The following is a 19,165-nucleotide window of genomic DNA, read 5'->3' as shown; positions in this document are numbered from 1 at the left end:
AAAGATTTTTTATTTTGGAAGGACGTAATTTTTACAGATGAGAGTAAATTTTGTATTTTGGCATCAGATGGACAACAACGGGTGTGGAGAAAGCCCAATGAATCTCTCAAAGAACAAAATCTACGAGCCACAGTAAAGCACGGAGGTGGTTCAGTCATGGTCTGGGGGTGTATGTCAGCTGCAGGTCCTGGAAATCTACATTTTATAGAGGGTATAATGGATCAGAACATGTATTTGGACATACTTAAGCAGAATTTAAAGGCAAGCGCCCGAAAATTCCGAATTGAAAAAAAATTTAAATTCTACCAGGACAATGAACCAAAGCATAAGGCACAGAAAGTAAAGAATTGGTTGCTCCATAACTGTCCAAAAGTACTTGAAACTCCACCGCAAAGTCCAGATATTAATGTCATTGAAAACTTATGGTCACATTTGAAAGTTGCTATAAGAAACCATGAAATTTCAAATAAAGAGCAATTAAAAGTAGTGATTCAAGAAGAATGGTCTAAAATATCACCCGAATATTGTGAAAAATTGGTGCGATCAATGCTCAATCGTTTGGCAGATGTTATAAAAAATAAAGGACTACCAACAAAATATTAATCTCTTTTTTATATTTTTTCCTGTATAGTTTTAATGGTGTACGAGTATCATTTTGAGTTGTAAAATCGAAGTAAATTTAATTTTCTCATTTTTCTTTAAAGTTCTTTTTGTGAAAAATATATTTTTACTGTTATTTTGTCTTTCAAAGGCCATCATATAAAATGTATATATATTTTTTTTATGTAGGTAAAAAATATATTTTTGTAAACAAATAAATAAAATGTAAGGGGTGTACGAGTTTCATTTTGACTGACTGTATATTGGATGATTTGCTCCATCTAAGATAGGAAAATTGCAGAAGATATGACATTTTGATAGATATTTCAGCAGAATAGTAAAAGAACATGTAGAGAAAAACGAAATGTACTTGAATGGCCATTCCAATCTCTAGATTTAAACCCATTAAATACCTCTGGGACAATGGGTCTTAGATTGCAGTATTTTGGTGAATTTCTATAACTTTGCAAAAATTGGGTGACTAGGTTTAAAACATGCTAGTGTAGTATTAGTAACTTATAACAAAACATACTTTTTATGAAATCATGAAAGTTGCTCCACAATTTACAAATATATTCTGAAAATGCATTTTTTTAGCTATGACGCATGCAACCACGACGATTAACATAATTTGCATCAACTAAATTGTTTGGGACTTAAATCCAGGAAATCTGACAGCTTAACTGAAAAATGTATGTATTTTTTATCAACACTATATAGATTTATTACAATTCAAAAATGGCATGTTTTTGCCAATTCCAATTTGAACCTACTAAATCTAAAATACAAACTCATCATCAAGCAAAATTTACATTATATTTAAACATCTCGACTAAACATAAATCAGAACTGATTTACAAACACTATAAAAAGACATTATTAATATCTATAAAATCACAAAAAACGACATCAAAACTTCAGATCTAATTTTTTTAGTCATTCATAAAAAGTGAATGCGTTCCAGTAATTCTTTCTAACGGTATTAGCTAAATGTGACTGGCAAATGCTCATTAAACTAATACTTTTCCAAATAAAATATTGACAAAAAATGCTTTTTTTTTTTAAATATTCAAAGTAAAAAAATATATAAATAAAACTGTACAGAAAAAACAATAAGGAAAATTATTTTATAACTCATCCCGACGAATTGCCGATAATGTTGCCTCCGGTATAGAAAGTATTAAAGTTCAATCTGCAAAAAAATAAAACGGTTAATCCGGTATCAAAGAAATTTTGGTCAAAAACAGGAACTCACGCTACTGAGGCTTTTTCTTATACATGTTATTGAAAGAACTGGCATAATCCAACTGGAGACTAAAATAGGAATAGGATATTAGGAGTATAGTGTAGGATTTTTAAGATGACCAAGGAAATTCTATTAGGAAACTAATTTTTACCAAAAACTTATGACGTGAATACATATAACTCACCTATACAACAAATTAAACAGTCGGTCGTGTTCACTGGTGTCTCTATTCAAATCGTTAATCTGAGATAACAGGGTACCAATTGCCTTTAAAAACCGTATATCGTAATGCATGATGCTGTCTTTAAAGCTCATGTTCAGCTCATCCTCTGCGCCAGATTCCAGCACCACTTCGTTCTAGAAAAGACTTTTTTTATAAGCAAGGAACATTTAGAATGGTTGATAACAATTAGGTGTGCATGAAGAAAATAGTTAGAAGAGCATGAAGTTTTGTTAAATCGTTCTAAACGACCATTTAATGTCTCTATTATGGAGTTTTTCCAAACACTAGTATGAATGACTTGTAAAGAAGTAAAACAGATTTTCGACTAGCAAAAAAGAGTAATGGAACTATCCTTTATATTATGATTCCGTAGTAACAAAATAGAGGCAACAACATGCTGAGGGCATCCTTCTGATAAAACAGCGACTAATTTAATGTATTATTTATGTTTTGATTAAATTTTTGTAGTAGGGATTACAATAGCTTCCGTCCTATTAAGGGTATCATTAGAACTAACATGCCCATCACCATTTCTAATATTTTACCAAATTATAAAAATAACTAAAAGTGACAGTTACTAGTAAAAGTATAACATGTTTTGATTTAAAAAATTATTGCTCTTTATCACAATTAAAATCAGGGCTTTTTAATACGAATACTTTTTCTGCTGTTTTTAAATCTGGGCCTTGGTTCTAAGGGCCAAAGTCATTTTTTTTAGATTTGGGCTTAAGTGCATTTTTGAAATCGGCACAGACCAGATTGTTATGTGTAATAAGGGCCAAAGTCTATCTTTCACAGGAAAAAAATTACAAATCCGCCAAAGGCCAATGTCAACATTTCAATTTTATACTCTTTTTTCAATAAAAGGGCCAATGTGAACATAGGCCCCAGGAATCCAATATTATATAACTTCTTATAAGGCCAATATCGACATTGGCCTTTTTAGAAATAAATAGTTTTGATCTGTTGTGACAATGGCCCTGAATTAGGCATTTGTTTTTCTTTCTGCTTCTCAGTTTGTTTTAACTGTTGCTCTGAATAACAACGTGTTGGCGGGAAATAAGTGTTGATTTGTTATTTTATGCATTAGAAAGGAGAAATACTAGTTTTTTAGTTTAATTTTACTCTTATTTATAATGTTATCCCATGGCCAAAGGTTGGTAAATTTGTGTTCAAGTTCTAAAACTGGTTACAATGATTCAGGTAAAGACTTAAATATATCATAATTTTGATTCCAAAATTGCCTAGGGTACATAATAAAATGTAATATCAATAAGTGAGTTGTTATAATGTTTTTAAAATAGAAATAGTAACTAAAATAAGTAATTGAAATACTTTTTATATTCACGTATGCAAGTTGAAAGCTAATGAGACTATTTTTATAGCTAATAATTTTGTCGTATACAAATTAGTCATACGTTTTTTTTTTATTATTAAGTTTACTGAGTGACTCGAAATCAGCATTAGCTGCTTAAGTATTATGCAGTTATTTTTAATTTAATTAAAAAAATATATATATCTATGCATTTTTTTTACAGTAGTTTTTGAGGAAGCAAAATCCTTGCAAACAGAATCTAATGTAACTGATAAAACAGCTGTTGAGTCAGGATCGTCAGGATTACCAAAAGCTGTGAAAGTATTATCAAATAAGGAGATTCAAACATTCTACGAAGAAGAAAGGAAGGAATAAAGTCATAGAGGGCCAAGAAAGTAGAAAAAGGAAAACGGATTGGAACAGTTGGGATAAGAAAAGAAAAATGGCAAAAACTTAAGGTAAAGCGTATTTGACAAAAGCAGGGAAAAGAGTTTCTGAAAAAAAAATTAAAGATCCCTGTACCTGTAAGAAAAAGTGTTCAGAGAAGTTTTCTAACGGCGCAAGAACAAAGTTATTCCAGGGATTTTATAGGTATCACAAGAAGCACAAAACCAATTTATTGCTAACCATATTCAAGAGTTTCCAAAAAGATCAGAGAGGCGTAGAGAAAATAACAAAGAAAGCAGAAGAAATTAATGAAGAAAACGGGAAAGTTTCAGCACAAAAAAGTTAATACTTTAAGAAACCCTGTTGTTTGGGCTAAAATAAGAGTCATTCACTATTCTACCGAAAATCCTGGTCTCATTGCTGAAATACAAAACCACTTTTGCTGAAGACGAGCCATATCAAACTTTAAATTTATTAAGAAAATCAACCCGTAATTCCGAAAATGCAATAAAACTTTTCCCTATTAATAAAAAACCGTTAGGCATTCCAAAAAATAAAGTACAACATTTGAGGGACCTATTACCATTTATTGATAAAAACAGTCAGCCATACTATCTGCAGTTTCTTAATGGACTAACTTCGTCTGAGACTGCAATTGATAATCTTGGTGAAAGTGAAGATGATGAAGATTCGCTTTAGGTGTCTATATTTTTATCAAAATGTATGTGCAACGACTTTTACGAAGTTTTTTCTTGTGTTTTTAGTTTCATTTTGATTTTTTTAAGTTGAGCCAACGTGTTATTAGTTTAATTTATTTTTATTAAAAAAAGTCAATTTTTTTTGAAAAATAAATTTATTTTATACATTTTTAAGATTTTTTCTTAAAAACCAATATCCTCTATACCCAAATCAAGCTTAAGAAAAATATAGAAACCTATCTATGTTGTAAAAACCAAACCTAATGCGACCTCATTACCTTAAAAGTTAATTTGTCAAAAATTGCGATTTATGACTTTGGCCCTTTTAGAACCAAGCCCCAGAAATAATCCCTTTTTCCCAAGTTTTTTAACTAAAACAATTCATATTTTAATAGAGGAATGCTTAAATATATAATTCTCATTTGATTTTCACGCTACAAAATTGTCTATTCTCAATAATAACAGTGCGACAGCTGTTTACGGATTTTGATACAAATATTGCAGTATGCCATGCGTAGCAAGCTCAAACAACAGACTGTTAAATTGTCAGTATGGTTATACTCAAACTACTTTTTTAATTTAAGGCGTACTTTTTACAACAAATCTGTAAAATCATAACAATACTCAATACCAGAACTGTTTGGATATACATGTATATTTTTAGGCTGTTTTCAAATGTAGACAATACATGCTCTCATTCCATGCCATTCAACTAAAATCCAAATCTGATATTATTTAATACATTTGAATAAATATGAGGGAAAACATATCACAAAAAAACGACAGTTCGTCAAGTTTTTGATCATGTTGACAGCAATTTGATCATGGAATTAAGTACGTATATAAGGTCATCTCTCACATCAAAATATACTGAATGCAAGAAATCAAACCCCCGAATAAAAAATTGGTTTGAGTTAAATGTTGATCTCTGGTTTTTTTCCTTCGTCAACTAATGTACCAACACATTTTATTATAATATTTTAATAAATGAATAAGAGTATTTATCGCATCTCTGTGACTTGTTTTTCCCTGTCATTACTGTGTTAAAAGCTTTACAAGCTCATGTGAACTGCCTGGCAATGACAATTTTAAATATATAAATTTTTAATAAAAGAGAATATATAACAGTAGCATTTAAAATTTAGATAGTATATAATAAACTTTACGCTTATTATTTGACAGTAGTTTAATACGGTTAACTATATATTTTTAACGAAACTATAAAACTAATGAAATGAAATATGTATACTGAAAAAAATATAAATCCCTCAGTGAATTTCAAAAATTATCATTGCAGGGAGTCACAAAGCGTTTTATATACCTGTGTAAACGATTCATATAGAGAATTTGGCAGTGAACCTAACTCTGCCTCCACAAAATAGCGCTGCATCCGCTGAGTTAGTGAAAAAATACATGTATTAGTGCTAAAGTGTTAAAAATCTTAAGGCATATGTAAATAATAATGCCTATGAATGCTCTACTAATAAAAAAAAAATAAGGCGAGCATAAAATACAATGATTAGTAATAAATTATAAAATAGCATACTTTAGTTGCTCAGTATTTTTCAATAAACTCCTTTGGATATGTTCTACAATATTTCCTTCCCATAAAAATTAAATAATTTTTGTTTACAATAATTCTTAAACCGCTAAGCTACCATATCACCAACTAATAAAATATATAAGTTACCTGCATGAATTTGGCAAATTCGACACAAATATTCAAAATATCTACGACGGTAATTAAAATGGCTGGAATCGTCAACATACAGTCCTTCAAGCAATTATCCAAGAAATCACAGTGGCATGCTAAGATTTCATCTACATTTTGAACCTAAAAAAAAAGCCGAAAAATTTAAAAAGATGCCTATGATAAACTTTCAAGGTGGTATGGAACATCAAAACAAGCATTTTTGTTTATTAAAAATATATCGATATATTAAGGCTGTACTTGAAAATAACCTTTTTTCCACTATAGTTATGCTTAGTCATAAAATGTTACTTGTAAAAATTGCACTATTTTGATTTTTCAGATTCTTTAATTTAACAAAATATCAACTTTCTGATAAGTTTAGTGAGTTATAATTAAAAGTTTATTAACACTTCCTATTAAGGTGGCACGTCTGTCACATTTTTTTTTGACAAATTATTACAGTGCATCTTGTTACCTTACATTATTCAACTTCAACTACAACAAACTTTGTAACTTACTGAAATGGAAACAAAATATCAAAAATACTAAATGTCCGATATTATTATCGAAAACAGTAAAAATTATGCCTTTATCTTTATTTATATGCAAAAAAATGCCTTAATTGCGAGGTACACTTCGGAAAAAAAACTAAATTGATCAATTGTAGTAATTCCTTGTCCATAATTAAGGAAATCAGTTATGGCCATTAGGAATTAATTAAAATTAACATTTCTGATGTCCTTAATTTAATAAACTAAAAATAAAATACGTATTCTATTAGGTATGTAGGTACTTTAAAAGTTGAAAATGTTGTCTTCCTTTTAATACCTAAATAAATTATAAGTGATTGTGACACACCTTGTATCTTCCCCATAAATTACAACAAACGATTATATAAGATATTCGACCAGTGTGCAGCGGTGCAATTTTTGTATTGATGGTTTTTTTTATATCCCGCATCTGCCCCTTAAAGTTCGTCGATAGTTTTTCGGAATAATATAAAAAATCATACAAAATAATGAACAAAAAAAAACTTACCTTATTAATTTTTTGTAAAAACAAACACCAATGCGGCTCAATCACTTCCACCATCATGTGATACTCCAGATTTTGCACGCAATGCAACATTTTCTGTCTGAGCACGAATGCTTCCCTATAATGTTTCGCCGCCTGACAATGGAACTTTTTGGCAACTTTATTAGACTTCCACACTTGGCATAGTAATCGTTCCACGTACTTGGAGTAGAACAGGTGTCGGAACAACATTTGATAACAAGCCAGGGATTTTTTGTTGAGAATCAACGAGAGAGGCCATCGCACTTCGTAACTGAATGAAAATGATTCGATAACGGATAGTGCTTTCGGTTGAATATTTGACCAGTAATCTGAAAATTGAAGTTGCATGACTGAACTTAATTTTTAGTAATTGTAAATTTATTTTAGTATATCGTAACCCATACTTTTCTGCCCGACTATGTTTCGTGACATTTTATTTTCCTTCGACAAATGTTCCGCTAAATATTAAGTTGTTAGAGCACTTGTTAAAAATTAACGTGCTTAGTGTTACACTTAATATTAAAAAGCAAAAATAGGCAAATTTATCAACGATAGGTCATCCATTTAAAAAAGTTCATCTTAAAGTTATAACGACGTCTCTGAGTTTTTTTTTAACACACCAGTAATTTATACGTAAATATATTTATCTAATGCAGATTGCACTTTTTATTTTACAAAGAGCCCAAATGTGTTAGTTAATCCTATTTGTAACATTATTAGTTTTACAAAAAACCGGCAGATTCACAAAAACTGCAAAATTCCTAGTTAAAAATGTCATAATCATATTGTATTATTGTATTTCCACACAGAAAAGTGACAAAAGTAGAGGGTTAACCGAAACCATAAAACCAAGAGACTAAAAAACGTGGTCTAAATTTCTGGAATCCTCTCAAGACCTCTTAGGGACACACCGAAAATATTTTATTGCTAATTTTTAGAATTAAGTGGTAAATAATATTCACATATTAGGTCTATAATTATTTTATAAAATATATAGTAAAATAATGTTTCCTTTGTACTGGTAAGCCTATATCATCAAATATTTTTTTTAGTGAACTGAGCTTATTTAAACATAGTTGTTACACATTTTCCTCTTACTAGAATTGTCTCCTAATTGTTAAAACTAAACTAAAACTAATTTATATAATTATTACTCTTACCATTCTCCAAATTGGTTTGTATACTTAGGATCTTAAACATCTGGTACTGCAAGTTAAACGGCAACAATTCAGTATTCAAATCTTCTTTGTAAGGATCATTGACCGCACTGGAGAGCCGTAAAGCCAAATCCATTAAACTCTCCAGTCTTCCTTGTACCACATCAACAAGTTGTTTATTAAGTTCTTTTTCGCATAACGTCAAGAACGTTACTATAAAATCTCCCTTGTCCAATAAGAAATAGTGCTTAACGGATCTTAACCTTCCTATGAGATCTTTCTCTTTTATAACTAAGTCTAAGAGAGTCTGACTAGCGAACTTGTACGCTTTTTCGATTGCCTCAATGTAGTGTTTTTCTTCAATTTTGTATTCAATAGGATAGGCTTTCGTTTTGACTAGTTTTCCTATAAAAAAAGGACATTTTCTAATATTTCTATAATTAACTGGAAATTATTTAATATATGTAATGTTTTGGAAAGATCTACTATTGCGGTATTGTATATATTCTGTCCCCAAATCTAACCTTTTTTGAGATATTCTAAATTTTATGCAAATCTTATATCTGGCATGAACACTTTACAATGTTGGTTAAAATGTTCTTAACTAAATTTTAGTCAAAATAATTATAATTTTAAATTAATGTAAAATTTACATAAAATGTTATGTGATTTAAAGGTTTTATGCAACCTTTGTACACATTAGAATTTTTTTAACATTTTAGAAACTGCGTGAACATCTTTGGAATTTCTTTAAATTTAAATTATTCAAATATTAGAGATTTCTTCAATTAGGCGACGATTATGCATGTGAAATCATGGAACGTGAATTTTGATATTTTTATGCTTTTTAAAATTTTTGGGTTACGTTTGTTCCTATTAAAGAATAAGGCATGGATAAATAATCCTGAATAAATAAAAATAATGACTGGTGGATAATTGAAAATACTGAGTACTGAATACTTTCTATTCGAATGAAAAAGTTTAATAGATTTTTAATTTGCATGCATTAAATGCCAAAATTGTTAATACCAATGTTGCTTAGATAGAAATAACTAACTGCAATATAAAGCAAAATATGTATTTGGATTTGAAGACACCAGTTTTTAAAAACAATGTATGCAAGTTATAATGGAATAAATAATTTTCAATTGTTAATGCTTTTTGGAAAAACAAATAATAAAATTATATGGGGATATAACATAAACGACTTTATTTTCCCAAATTTCTTAAAAATATCAATAAAATAGTCCAAACATTCAGAGGCGGTATAAAACTTTAGAGCAACTCTGAAATTCCAGAAAATATTTAATTAATTCTCTAAATGTTCTGTTGATTCTAAGATAAAAGACTTTTTATCATTTTATGAAAATTTCTTCCTTTCATTTAAACCCTGCTATGGTGCAATTTAATTGAAAATTTCAAATTTTCACCATATTTATGCCTCTGACTATTTATAATTATTTACAGGTGAAGAAAAACTCATAAATCAAGTATAACTTATTTATCAACGGAATCAATTAAGCCGTAGCCCACTAATTTTAAACTTGTTATATATTTGTTTTTTCTGTATAATTAAAAAGCGCAATGCAGAAGAAAACCAAGATGGAAAAGAAGAAGTTTTATATTCTTTAGAGGGATTAATTATTCTATTAGTGAGTATTATATTATAAAAGAAAGTTACTATTTTATTAGTTGTTTTATTGCTAACTATCCCAATCTAAGATAGCCAAATGATTATTAATTGAAAAAAAATAAGTCATTTTTAAAACCATAAAAATATTCCTCTTTATTTATTACCTCACAGGTTCCCTTCAGTTAATCTTCAAATATTGTTTCTTTTGCAGGTTTCAAATCAATAGAACTTGAATTAGTAAATACCAGCTCCAATTTATTTATCAATTCCAGATTGAGTAATAAATCACTCTATTAAATACTAAATATATGATAGAGTATTATATTCTAGAGTAATGCTTACCACATTGCCGTATAACATTAAGATACTTTCCAGCCTTCAATATGATATCAGAGACAGATTCCAGAAATTTCGGAATTCTATCTCGCCTCACCGAATATTTTCTATCCCAATACTCGGCAGAATAGTCCACTGGCATTTCTTCTTTTTGAATCTTCTCACAGTCTTCAACAAGAAACTGAAATAGTTGATTGATAATAAATAAAAAATAATTAACAGTAGGGAAGTAGTTTACTTCATTAATTGGATCCGAAATTATTCCACTATGTATCCACATACCCAACATTTTCATGTAAGGTACACAAGCCGCTTCCATAAGTTTAAGGCATAACTGTTGATTTCTTTCATCTCCAATAGAACTAATTACATTATCATGTAGAAGACTTAAAACTTTACCACCTTTGGCATCAGACTATAAAAATTTAAAGTGAATTCCAGTTATAATTCAGATGATTTATAAAAGATTTTTTGCTTACTTTACTTATTGAAAAAGCTATATCAGCAGCAATACCTAAACATTGCATATTTCTTTGAGTAAAAAACCATAACCTTTGCAAGCTCAAACTGCCAATCCTTGCCTCAGTTTCTAATTGGACTACAAATAACTAAAAAAAAATCTGATTGCGGCCCTATTTGCATCAATATCCAAAAAAAAACTCACCATATGCTCCTTAATAAGTGACTGCATGGCTTCTGCCAAAGCATTATTAACTTGTCCAAATTCAAATCTCATTTTTTCTTCTGTAAACCTCTGGATCATAGAGTAGTGACTTGCTAAGGGCAATATTTGCTTTACAAGTTCTTGTAATGACAGTGGAACATTATCATTGATTCTAAAACCACTTTTGACTTTAAGACAATACTTATATTTTACACTTAAATTAAAAAATAAATGATTAGAATGACTGAAGATGATGCAAATTAAAATTTGATAAATTAAAAAAAACATTATGATAGAGAAAATTAAACAAATTGCAACACTTTAGACCGAAAAAAAGTCATTACTTCCCTACCTAAAAGTCCTGGGTCCATAAGGATCTTTCAACTCCTCAGCCTCTATATAACAACCTGGGAGGCCTATAAGCACATTCAGGAGATCTTCAATAAGAATACTTTCTTGGGAAACTTCTGGTACCGCAACACTGCAACTTGCAAAACTAGTTGTAGAAAAATCTAGTGACATATTAGGCTTTCTCTGAACCCATGACATTACTGATGGTGTGGAAGCAATCGGCAGCGGAGATAAATTTAAAATGCTTGTTAGGGTGGAAATATCATTGATTTGTGATTTTCTTGCTTTTTCTTTTAAGATGTGTTTCACCTGTGAATTGAAAAATATCAACATATTCATGAAATAAATCATTAAAGAAATTTACCTGTGGCATATTATCCTTAGTAATACTTGTTTTTGAACTAGGGAATTGATTTTTCTTACTGCTGGCTAACATATCTTTTACTCCAGGATTATGAGAAATGCTGTTAAGTAGCTGAACAAAAAGATTGAGTGAGTCTACACTATAAGAAAATAAACATTAAATGAAAGCAGTCACGGCAGTTAAGTCAAACATACTTCTTCTGTTTTAGGTCGTTATACTTAGCTAAAAATGGTTCGGCTTGTGACAATCTATCAATAAGGTTTTGAATCTGACTTTGCTCGACTATCTGAAGACCAGAACATCCAGAAGTTGCATTTTGAGTCATGTTCTTTTGTAAAAATTCAACTACCTCCTCTGGTTCAAGTTTACTCCTAAAAATGCCATATGCTAGATTTAAAGTAAAAATTGTTAACAGAAAAAGTGAAGAATTTTTTTATTATGCTTAATTAAATGTCTCAAACAAGTATATAAACAACTAGAGCAAAAAGTGAAAACATAAATTAAAGAAAGGAAAATGCTAGATATCACAAAAAGAGATTTACTAGTGGTAAAAAACTAAAAATAGAAAAAATATGTCTTGGTCTCAGAATTTCTTATCAATTTTAATTAAAATGGTATGTTTTACTTAATTGGGCATCATTGAATCTACAGGAACACTTACCATTATATTTTAAAAGCGTTTAAGATCTAATCATAGAAATTCTGGTACCAAGACTTACATTTTCTCTTTGAACTTCTTGTTTTTAACTTCAAACTCTTCAATTCTTCTCTTCAAACATTGAGATATTCAAATCCCGGTAATTGAATCTAGTCTGATAAATAGTGTCTTTTTATGGAAATTTTACTTTATAAAATAAGAAATTCGAGAATTTTGAACTTGTTTCAAGTGGTTAGCATAACATGTATGGCACTAGATCACAGACCAATATTATAAAACACCTCTGACAAGCAATTGTACAGTGACTTAATAGTTCAAGAATCGATTATCATAGATATCATAACAAATTCAACATATGAAACCCAACATTTTGGATGATTTTAAAATAATTGCATCAATTCAACAACACTTAGGGCCTTTGAAGTATCCCTACTTAATAAAAATGGGATATTAAACAAATGTCATATAAATAAAATACTATAATCATTAAGATGATTTTTATTAGACTGAGATCTTTCAATACTGTTCCCATATCAAATAAGCTCTAATTTCCGAGTATGTATTTAAAAAAGTTGATTGTTCAACACATAATTAAATGAGTAGGTGTAGCTGTTTAATTAAATGTAAATCACTAATAAGGCAGCTATTAGTTTACATCATGCAAGCGTTTGATTTTTTCGATCTTGCTTGAGCAAATTAATGTATTGAAGCTTCAATATACACATAGGTTTAACCAATTTTCAGTTGGTATTAGAAGAAGCATAACAGTTTATAAACTCTAATCGCTAACTTCAATAAAAATAGATATTGTCAAAGAGTAATCAAATGTTAGCAAAAAAAAGTTATTTATGTGCAATAAAAATAGTAGTAATTCAGACTACTATAAGAAATACAGCTATAGTTATAGTTTTAATTTCATTTTCCTACCAAAGAAAATTTGATTTTAAGCAATAGGTTTTACAAATAAAAAATTGTTACCCCAAGTTATTCAATATTGTCACGACAATATTTTGTAGCCGAAACTCGCTCATTTTTTTATCTTTTCTCTCTTATTCTCTTAATTATGTGGAATATTGTTTGTGTTGTTCACAATTCTCAGGTTTTGTTTACAAAATTTTTTTTTAATTTATAATTAATTTTTTGACGCAAACCTAACCTCAATTTTCCTCTTCTTCTCTTCCGGATATCCACCGCTTGGTGGACCTTTGGTCTAAGCGACTTGGGCTATTTTGACCATCTACCGTTCGCTCTGCTGAAGTCTGTACTTGAACAGGGCTTCTTTTATTATTGATTTTTTGGGACTTTGAAATGTGTGCTTGGAGGATTTAGCAGATTAAACATTTTCTTAATAAAAATAAATCATGTTTAATTAGTTTATTAATAAATTGATCTAGAAGAGTAGTATATCGAGAAGTATACCAACGTTAAAATATTATATTTATAGACTATGTTAAACACGTTACAATCTTACATCTAAGAGATTTTCTAATAAATAATTAATTAATCGAATTCAGGATCAAAAAACGACTAAATGTAGATGAAGCATTAAATTTTTTTAAACTTAACTTAATATATTAAATTATTAATTAGCTTGTTCAAATTAGGTATGATATTATTTTAAACATAATTGATATTAAAAACATACGGGAAAAATTCGTTAAATAGATATATTCAATGGTTCTTCTGCCAATTAATAATATCAAGTTAGTCATTGTAATTAAGCGATTAAATGATATATAAGCTGCTATCTGGGTAAAGGACTATACTTCTTTAAAGGAACAAACCGAGCTTTATGATTTTAGATATTTTTGTCTAGAAAATGTTTTTTTCCAAACGGTGGCTAGGCAGACGAGGAACAATAGGGTGGCCACTTAGGTCATCCGACCTTAATCCATTGGACTAGTTTCTTTAAGGATTTGTCAAAAATAGGGTGTATAAAGACAAGGCATTTGATGCCCTTAAAGACCGCATGGGTAATGCAATTAGGAATATTTCTCCAGACACAGTTGAAAATGTACAAAGAGAATTTATTGTCCTTCGAGGATACTGCAGAGTCAACTTCCAGCATGTAATAAGATAAATTTTAAAAAATATACAGAAGGTTCTATTTAATGGAAAAATATTTTTTACTATACTTTTCTGCGATACCCTGTATTCAAGTTTTATTACGCCTTACGCTTAGCTCTTTTTATTTCACTGTGAACGCTACCTTAATCCCTATGTTACCGTCCTCCCATTTTTTAGACGTCACTTGTCAACATTGTCAATAGTGTCAAAGTCAAAGTTTTGTCCTCTTTCATTTCTAGTTTTGAAAAGATGGTAGGTGAAAAATTTCGGTCTCGGTAATTTTTTTCAATCTTAAATTATTAAATGAATCCTTAGGTAAAATTACCAAAGAAATACAAATTACCTTTGTTAAGAATCTAAATTTGCCAAATACGTGAGTATCGTGTTTATTCTTAAAATAACTAATGGGTGATTTTTTTGGTTTTAGTCCACTCACAAGAAAAAGACTAGGAAGCTTCGTGGTCATGTTTCCCACGGACATGGTCGTATTGGTAAGTTAACTTTTTAATATAACAATTTGAGTACATACTCCGTTTCTTGCTAATTAAGAAAATCGAGTTTTCCTCCAAGAAAAACAACTTAACCTACAAACTTCAACTGTGTTGTTTATAACATATTTTCAGCCTATGGCTTCAGATGTTACCTTCAAATTTTTTAACAATATTTATTCTTTGTAGGTAAGCACCGCAAGCATCCCGGAGGTCGCGGTAATGCTGGTGGTATGCACCACCACAGGATAAACTTTGACAAATACCATCCTGGTTATTTTGGAAAGGTAAGTCTTCCTAGTCTTTAAAAGTACTTTAACTTTATTATACCATTTTCAAATTAAAATCACCAGGAACTAATTTAAATTAAAAGATAATCTTAAAGATATATAAAATTAAATATAAATGCATACTACAACTCACATGTTTCTGAATTTTACACTTTTACACAAAAATAACCCATACCTACTCCACTCAATGGCTTCATGTATGGAGATTTGTCTTGAGATATTAATTAATGTCAAAATCAGTGTGCTAGTAAAAATCATAAATAAAACAGAAATATCCAATAGTTTTCATATTCCGATGTTTAGATACTGCACATGGGGCATTCTGTTCTCATCATAATCATATCTATATTTAAGACTAGTTGATTCAACAATATCATATCTTACAGAGTTTTTGTAATTATATTAAATTTAAGGTTATTGCTCGCTTGTAACTATTGGAGAGATGGATGTTATACTTAATAGGCAAATTCAAAAAATCTGCAATCACAAAAATCCTTCGAATATTAAATTAAATATAAACCCTAATTGGTAATGTAGTCCATAATTTGACTAAATGGTTAAAAATTTAATTTAAAATGGAGAATTATGATCAAAAATGTACATGTTAATGTAGTAATAAACAGATAGGACTGTGCTTTAAGAGTTCATGAGGAATAAAATACTGTGGTCGGAAGCAAATAATTAGTATATCATAAAAATTAATTTTGATTAATTAACAAATTGAAAGTAAAAAAAGTGAAGCCTGTATTTAACACGTTGACTGCCGGGCATATATCAGAACTTGGGTCAGGTGTGCCAGGAGTGTTTTATTAATTTTGTTTTCTATTAAGTAGATTTTAGATCCAAATATAGTAGCAAGAGACACTTTTTTTTTTGTATTTGACCTTGTTTAGAAGCATGTATAATATGTATACACGCGGTGCAGTATTATTTTATATCAATCTGCGCCGTGTGTAAATACTATACACAACCGCTAAAATTTATACATATGCCTGTCCAGGTAAACCACCAATATGTGTTGAATGTTTTTTTGTAATTCATAAAGCCAAATTAAAGTAATAAAGGGGTTTTCCATATTTTTATCAATTATGCCATTTTTTCCACAATGTTTTAAATATTTGGTGTATTTTTCCATTAGTTTGGAAGTAATTTTAGTTATCATCTTCTATTTTTTTTTGATAAAACATTTTCCAATTTACTTTATGTTACATTTCCTAACCTAAAATGTGGTATTTTCTTACTAAAAAACAAAGAAAATCCTATCCAACTTAGACCCGCATTATTGGACACTTTTTTGCAATACAAATTTTAAAACAGCTATATTTTCAAAAAATAGAAAAATATTTTCACGCCAATCACATGATATGTTAGTCCTACACCGGACAAATAGAGAACCCATAAGAAATACATGTAATGTGTGCGTAAATCGTATACACGCGGCCTGCAGTCATCAATAGAACTATGTATATATTTTATACACATTGCGGCAGTGACACACACGCAGTGTATAATATATATACACATGGCAGTCAACGTGTTAAAGACATGAAGTTTTTGATGCTGATCGGATTTATTTATAGGGGTTCAAGAGAAACTATATAACAAATCTATAGTTGTTTAATCTATTGAACTAACCATATAGAAGTTTCTTAGATAAAGCTTAATATTTACCTCTCAATTTAATTCTGCTATGTGACCTCTAAGTAATAAATAATGTGTATGTAAATTTTAATGATGATACTGTGAACGGGCGGTATGAACTGCTTCTGATTAGTGTTCAGAACTGATTATTATACCTAACTAGTAACCATTACATTTCCATCTACATATTCCATTTTTAAAACTTCTTTCTCTATTTTACAGTTAGGTATGAGAAATTACCACGTAAGAAGGAACAGTAAATGGTCTCCTGCCATTAATCTAGACAAACTGTGGACCCTTGTCAGTGATCAGACGAGGCTGAAATACAAAGACCATCCTGAAGGCAAAGCTCCAGTGATCGATATTGTGAAAGCTGTAAGTTTCTTACCCTATAAAATTGCAACTTGAAAAAAAGGTGAAATAGTTAAATGTACTAATAATTTTTTTCCTATAGGGCTACTACAAACTTTTGGGCAAAGGCCGCCTTCCTGACCAACCTGTTATTGTTAAAGCCAAGTTCTTCTCCAAATCTGCGGAGGATAAAATCAAGGCTGTTGGAGGAGCTTGTGTTTTGTCAGCTTAGGTTATAAAATAAATTTTTAAGAAAAGGTTTTTTGGAGTTTTCTTTATTTCTTATCCTGGAAATATCTTTGCGAATAATATTTTATATGCAGTTTTTCACTTATAATATGCAGAAGCTAGTCTAACTATAACTAATTGTTGGGTCAGTTGTGGACTTCAAAAGAATTTAAAAAAAAAACATGCTTTATTGTTAATAACTAAGAAAAATTGTTCTAAACAAAGCTACCTTAAATTGCTACCACTACTTACACACTCGAGTTCTAAAACAAACAAAACAATACATAAGAACAGCAGAAAAAAAATACATATAAGACAGCAAAGAATTCTAACCATACAAACAAATGAAATAAAATTCAAATACTGTAAACTTACACTTAGGGAAAATTAGAATGTGTCGACGACAGAATATTCTGTAAATCTGTGTCTGTAGTATTCATCCAGTGAATAGCAACATTCTTCGGTCAAAAGTATTTTCGATTTACGTTTAAAAGTGTCAGTACATGTGGCCTCCCTGATTCCACCTGGTAAACGATTAAAAATTTTGATTCCCTCTTAGAAAATAGATTTTTAGTTCATGTGGAGGAGGGGATTGGAAGATTTAGATCGTTCACTTGACGCGTTAAGTATCTTGGATTTGGGGTTATACATTTAAAGCGATTTGCAAAAAGTAAGCGGGCCACTTCCTGAATGTAGAGGGAGAAGACACTGTGTATGCCCAGCCTAACAAATAATGGGCGACAGGAATCTCTATTGGTTTAGCCCCACAGATATAACGTACAGCACGCTTCTGTAAAACAAGCAGCATTTGTAGAAGGTAGGCAGCTGCATTACCCCAGAAGCAAATGGCATACCTTAGGTGGGATTCAATTAATGAAAAATATACAGATCTTCCAAACTCCAGGGTAGCCACTCTGACTGCAAAACAACCTGCAGACACCTTTTTGCAAGTACCGAGGATATGCTCTTCAAATCTGAGTTCTCTGTCAATGAATATACCCAAAAATTTTGTATTATCAAACTGCTGAACTACTGAATTAGAAAAAGGCACGTGGTCTAGAGCACACAATAATTTGGTTTTATGATTTTTTTTTTGAGGACAGCAAGTTTGATTCAAACCAGAGATTTACTGCCTGAAGATCAGTTGCTAATGTAGTTCGTAGAGTATCTGTGTCTGGGCTGTGCCAAAGAAGTGTGGTATCATCGGCAAATAGAGTAAATTTCCCCCGTACATTAAGATTGGTAAGATCATTTATGTATAGGAGAAAAAGTATAGGCCCCAAAACTGAACCCTGAGGAACTCCCAAGGTGATAGGATGGTAATCAGAGTACTTAGATCCTACAAGCACTCGTTGTTGCCGATCGTGCAGATAGGAAGCAAACCAAGAAGATGAAACTCCCCGAAATCCATAATGATGAAGCTTCCGCAGCAGAATCCTATGGCAGACACAATCGAAAGCCTTCGACAAATCACAAAAAACTGCTGCCGAAACTCCACCATCATTTATCTGGGAGTAAAGATCATGAAAAAAATTAAACATGGCATCATTGGTACTGGTATTTTCACGGCCAAAGCCAAATTGAAGTCTGGTGGGGATGTTTTTGGACTTTAAAAAGTATATGTATTTATTCGATTTTTAACCAGTTTTTCGATTACCTTTGATAGCGTAGACAAGAGAGAGATGGGACGAAAGTTGGAAGGATTATCAAGAGCTCCAC

The 19,165-nt window shown here is 30.4% G+C and overlaps 2 protein-coding genes and 1 long non-coding RNA gene across 5 annotated transcripts; 2 read left to right on the top strand and 1 right to left on the bottom strand.

Annotated features, from left to right (window-relative positions):
* Positions 1-1,397: 1,397 nt before the first annotated feature.
* On the bottom strand, positions 1,398-13,538 carry LOC126737716 (gamma-tubulin complex component 2-like). Of its 3 annotated transcripts, XM_050442718.1 has the most exons (15): positions 13,360-13,538; positions 11,918-12,094; positions 11,724-11,862; positions 11,361-11,668; positions 11,009-11,180; positions 10,824-10,952; positions 10,583-10,759; positions 10,351-10,525; positions 8,379-8,780; positions 7,201-7,547; positions 6,160-6,303; positions 5,791-5,862; positions 2,031-2,203; positions 1,856-1,914; positions 1,398-1,792 (listed from the first exon to the last, which is right to left on the bottom strand). In XM_050442718.1, the coding sequence occupies exons 1-14, from the start codon at positions 13,410-13,412 to the stop codon at positions 1,857-1,859; spliced, it is 2,526 nt and encodes an 841-aa protein (XP_050298675.1). In that variant the 5' UTR covers positions 13,413-13,538; the 3' UTR covers positions 1,398-1,792; position 1,856. The 3 variants fall into 3 exon arrangements, with proteins under 3 accessions (XP_050298675.1, XP_050298674.1, XP_050298676.1); XM_050442717.1 differs by lacking the exon at positions 1,856-1,914; XM_050442719.1 differs by lacking the exon at positions 5,791-5,862 and having other exon boundaries at positions 13,360-13,536.
* On the top strand, positions 2,649-4,638 carry LOC126737717 (uncharacterized). Its single transcript, XR_007661088.1, has 2 exons — positions 2,649-3,272; positions 3,608-4,638. It is a non-coding gene; the product is annotated as an uncharacterized LOC126737717 (long non-coding RNA).
* A 1,081-nt stretch (positions 13,539-14,619) lies between the features above and the next one.
* Positions 14,620-17,479, top strand: LOC126737869 (60S ribosomal protein L27a). The gene is made up of 5 exons (XM_050442943.1): positions 14,620-14,700; positions 14,876-14,939; positions 15,126-15,223; positions 17,090-17,242; positions 17,322-17,479. The coding sequence occupies exons 1-5, from the start codon at positions 14,698-14,700 to the stop codon at positions 17,448-17,450; spliced, it is 447 nt and encodes a 148-aa protein (XP_050298900.1). The 5' UTR covers positions 14,620-14,697; the 3' UTR covers positions 17,451-17,479.
* Positions 17,480-19,165: the final 1,686 nt, after the last annotated feature.

This window comes from Anthonomus grandis, chromosome 6, assembly GCF_022605725.1.
Source record: "Anthonomus grandis grandis chromosome 6, icAntGran1.3, whole genome shotgun sequence".
NCBI lineage: Eukaryota > Metazoa > Arthropoda > Insecta > Coleoptera > Curculionidae > Anthonomus > Anthonomus grandis.
Note: the sequence above shows the minus strand (reverse complement) of the source record. Positions and strands in the feature narration are given on the sequence as shown.

What these genes read in the sequence shown, in the direction of transcription:
- LOC126737869 (XM_050442943.1), top strand. An exon ending in CCACGGACATGGTCGTATTG is followed by an intron (nt 14,940 to 15,125) that starts GTAAGTTAACTT and finishes TATTCTTTGTAG; the next exon opens with GTAAGCACCGCAAGCATCCC. An exon ending in TGATCGATATTGTGAAAGCT is followed by an intron (nt 17,243 to 17,321) that starts GTAAGTTTCTTA and finishes TTTTTCCTATAG; the next exon opens with GGCTACTACAAACTTTTGGG.
- LOC126737716 (XM_050442718.1), bottom strand. Translation starts at nt 13,412, where the DNA reads ATGAGCGAGTTTCGGCTACAAAATATTGTCGTGACAATATTGAATAAC. An exon ending in ACAATATTGAATAACTTGGG is followed by an intron (nt 12,095 to 13,359) that starts GTAACAATTTTT and finishes TGGCATTTTTAG; the next exon opens with GAGTAAACTTGAACCAGAGG. An exon ending in CACTTATTAAGGAGCATATG is followed by an intron (nt 10,953 to 11,008) that starts GTGAGTTTTTTT and finishes ATTTTTTTTTAG; the next exon opens with TTATTTGTAGTCCAATTAGA.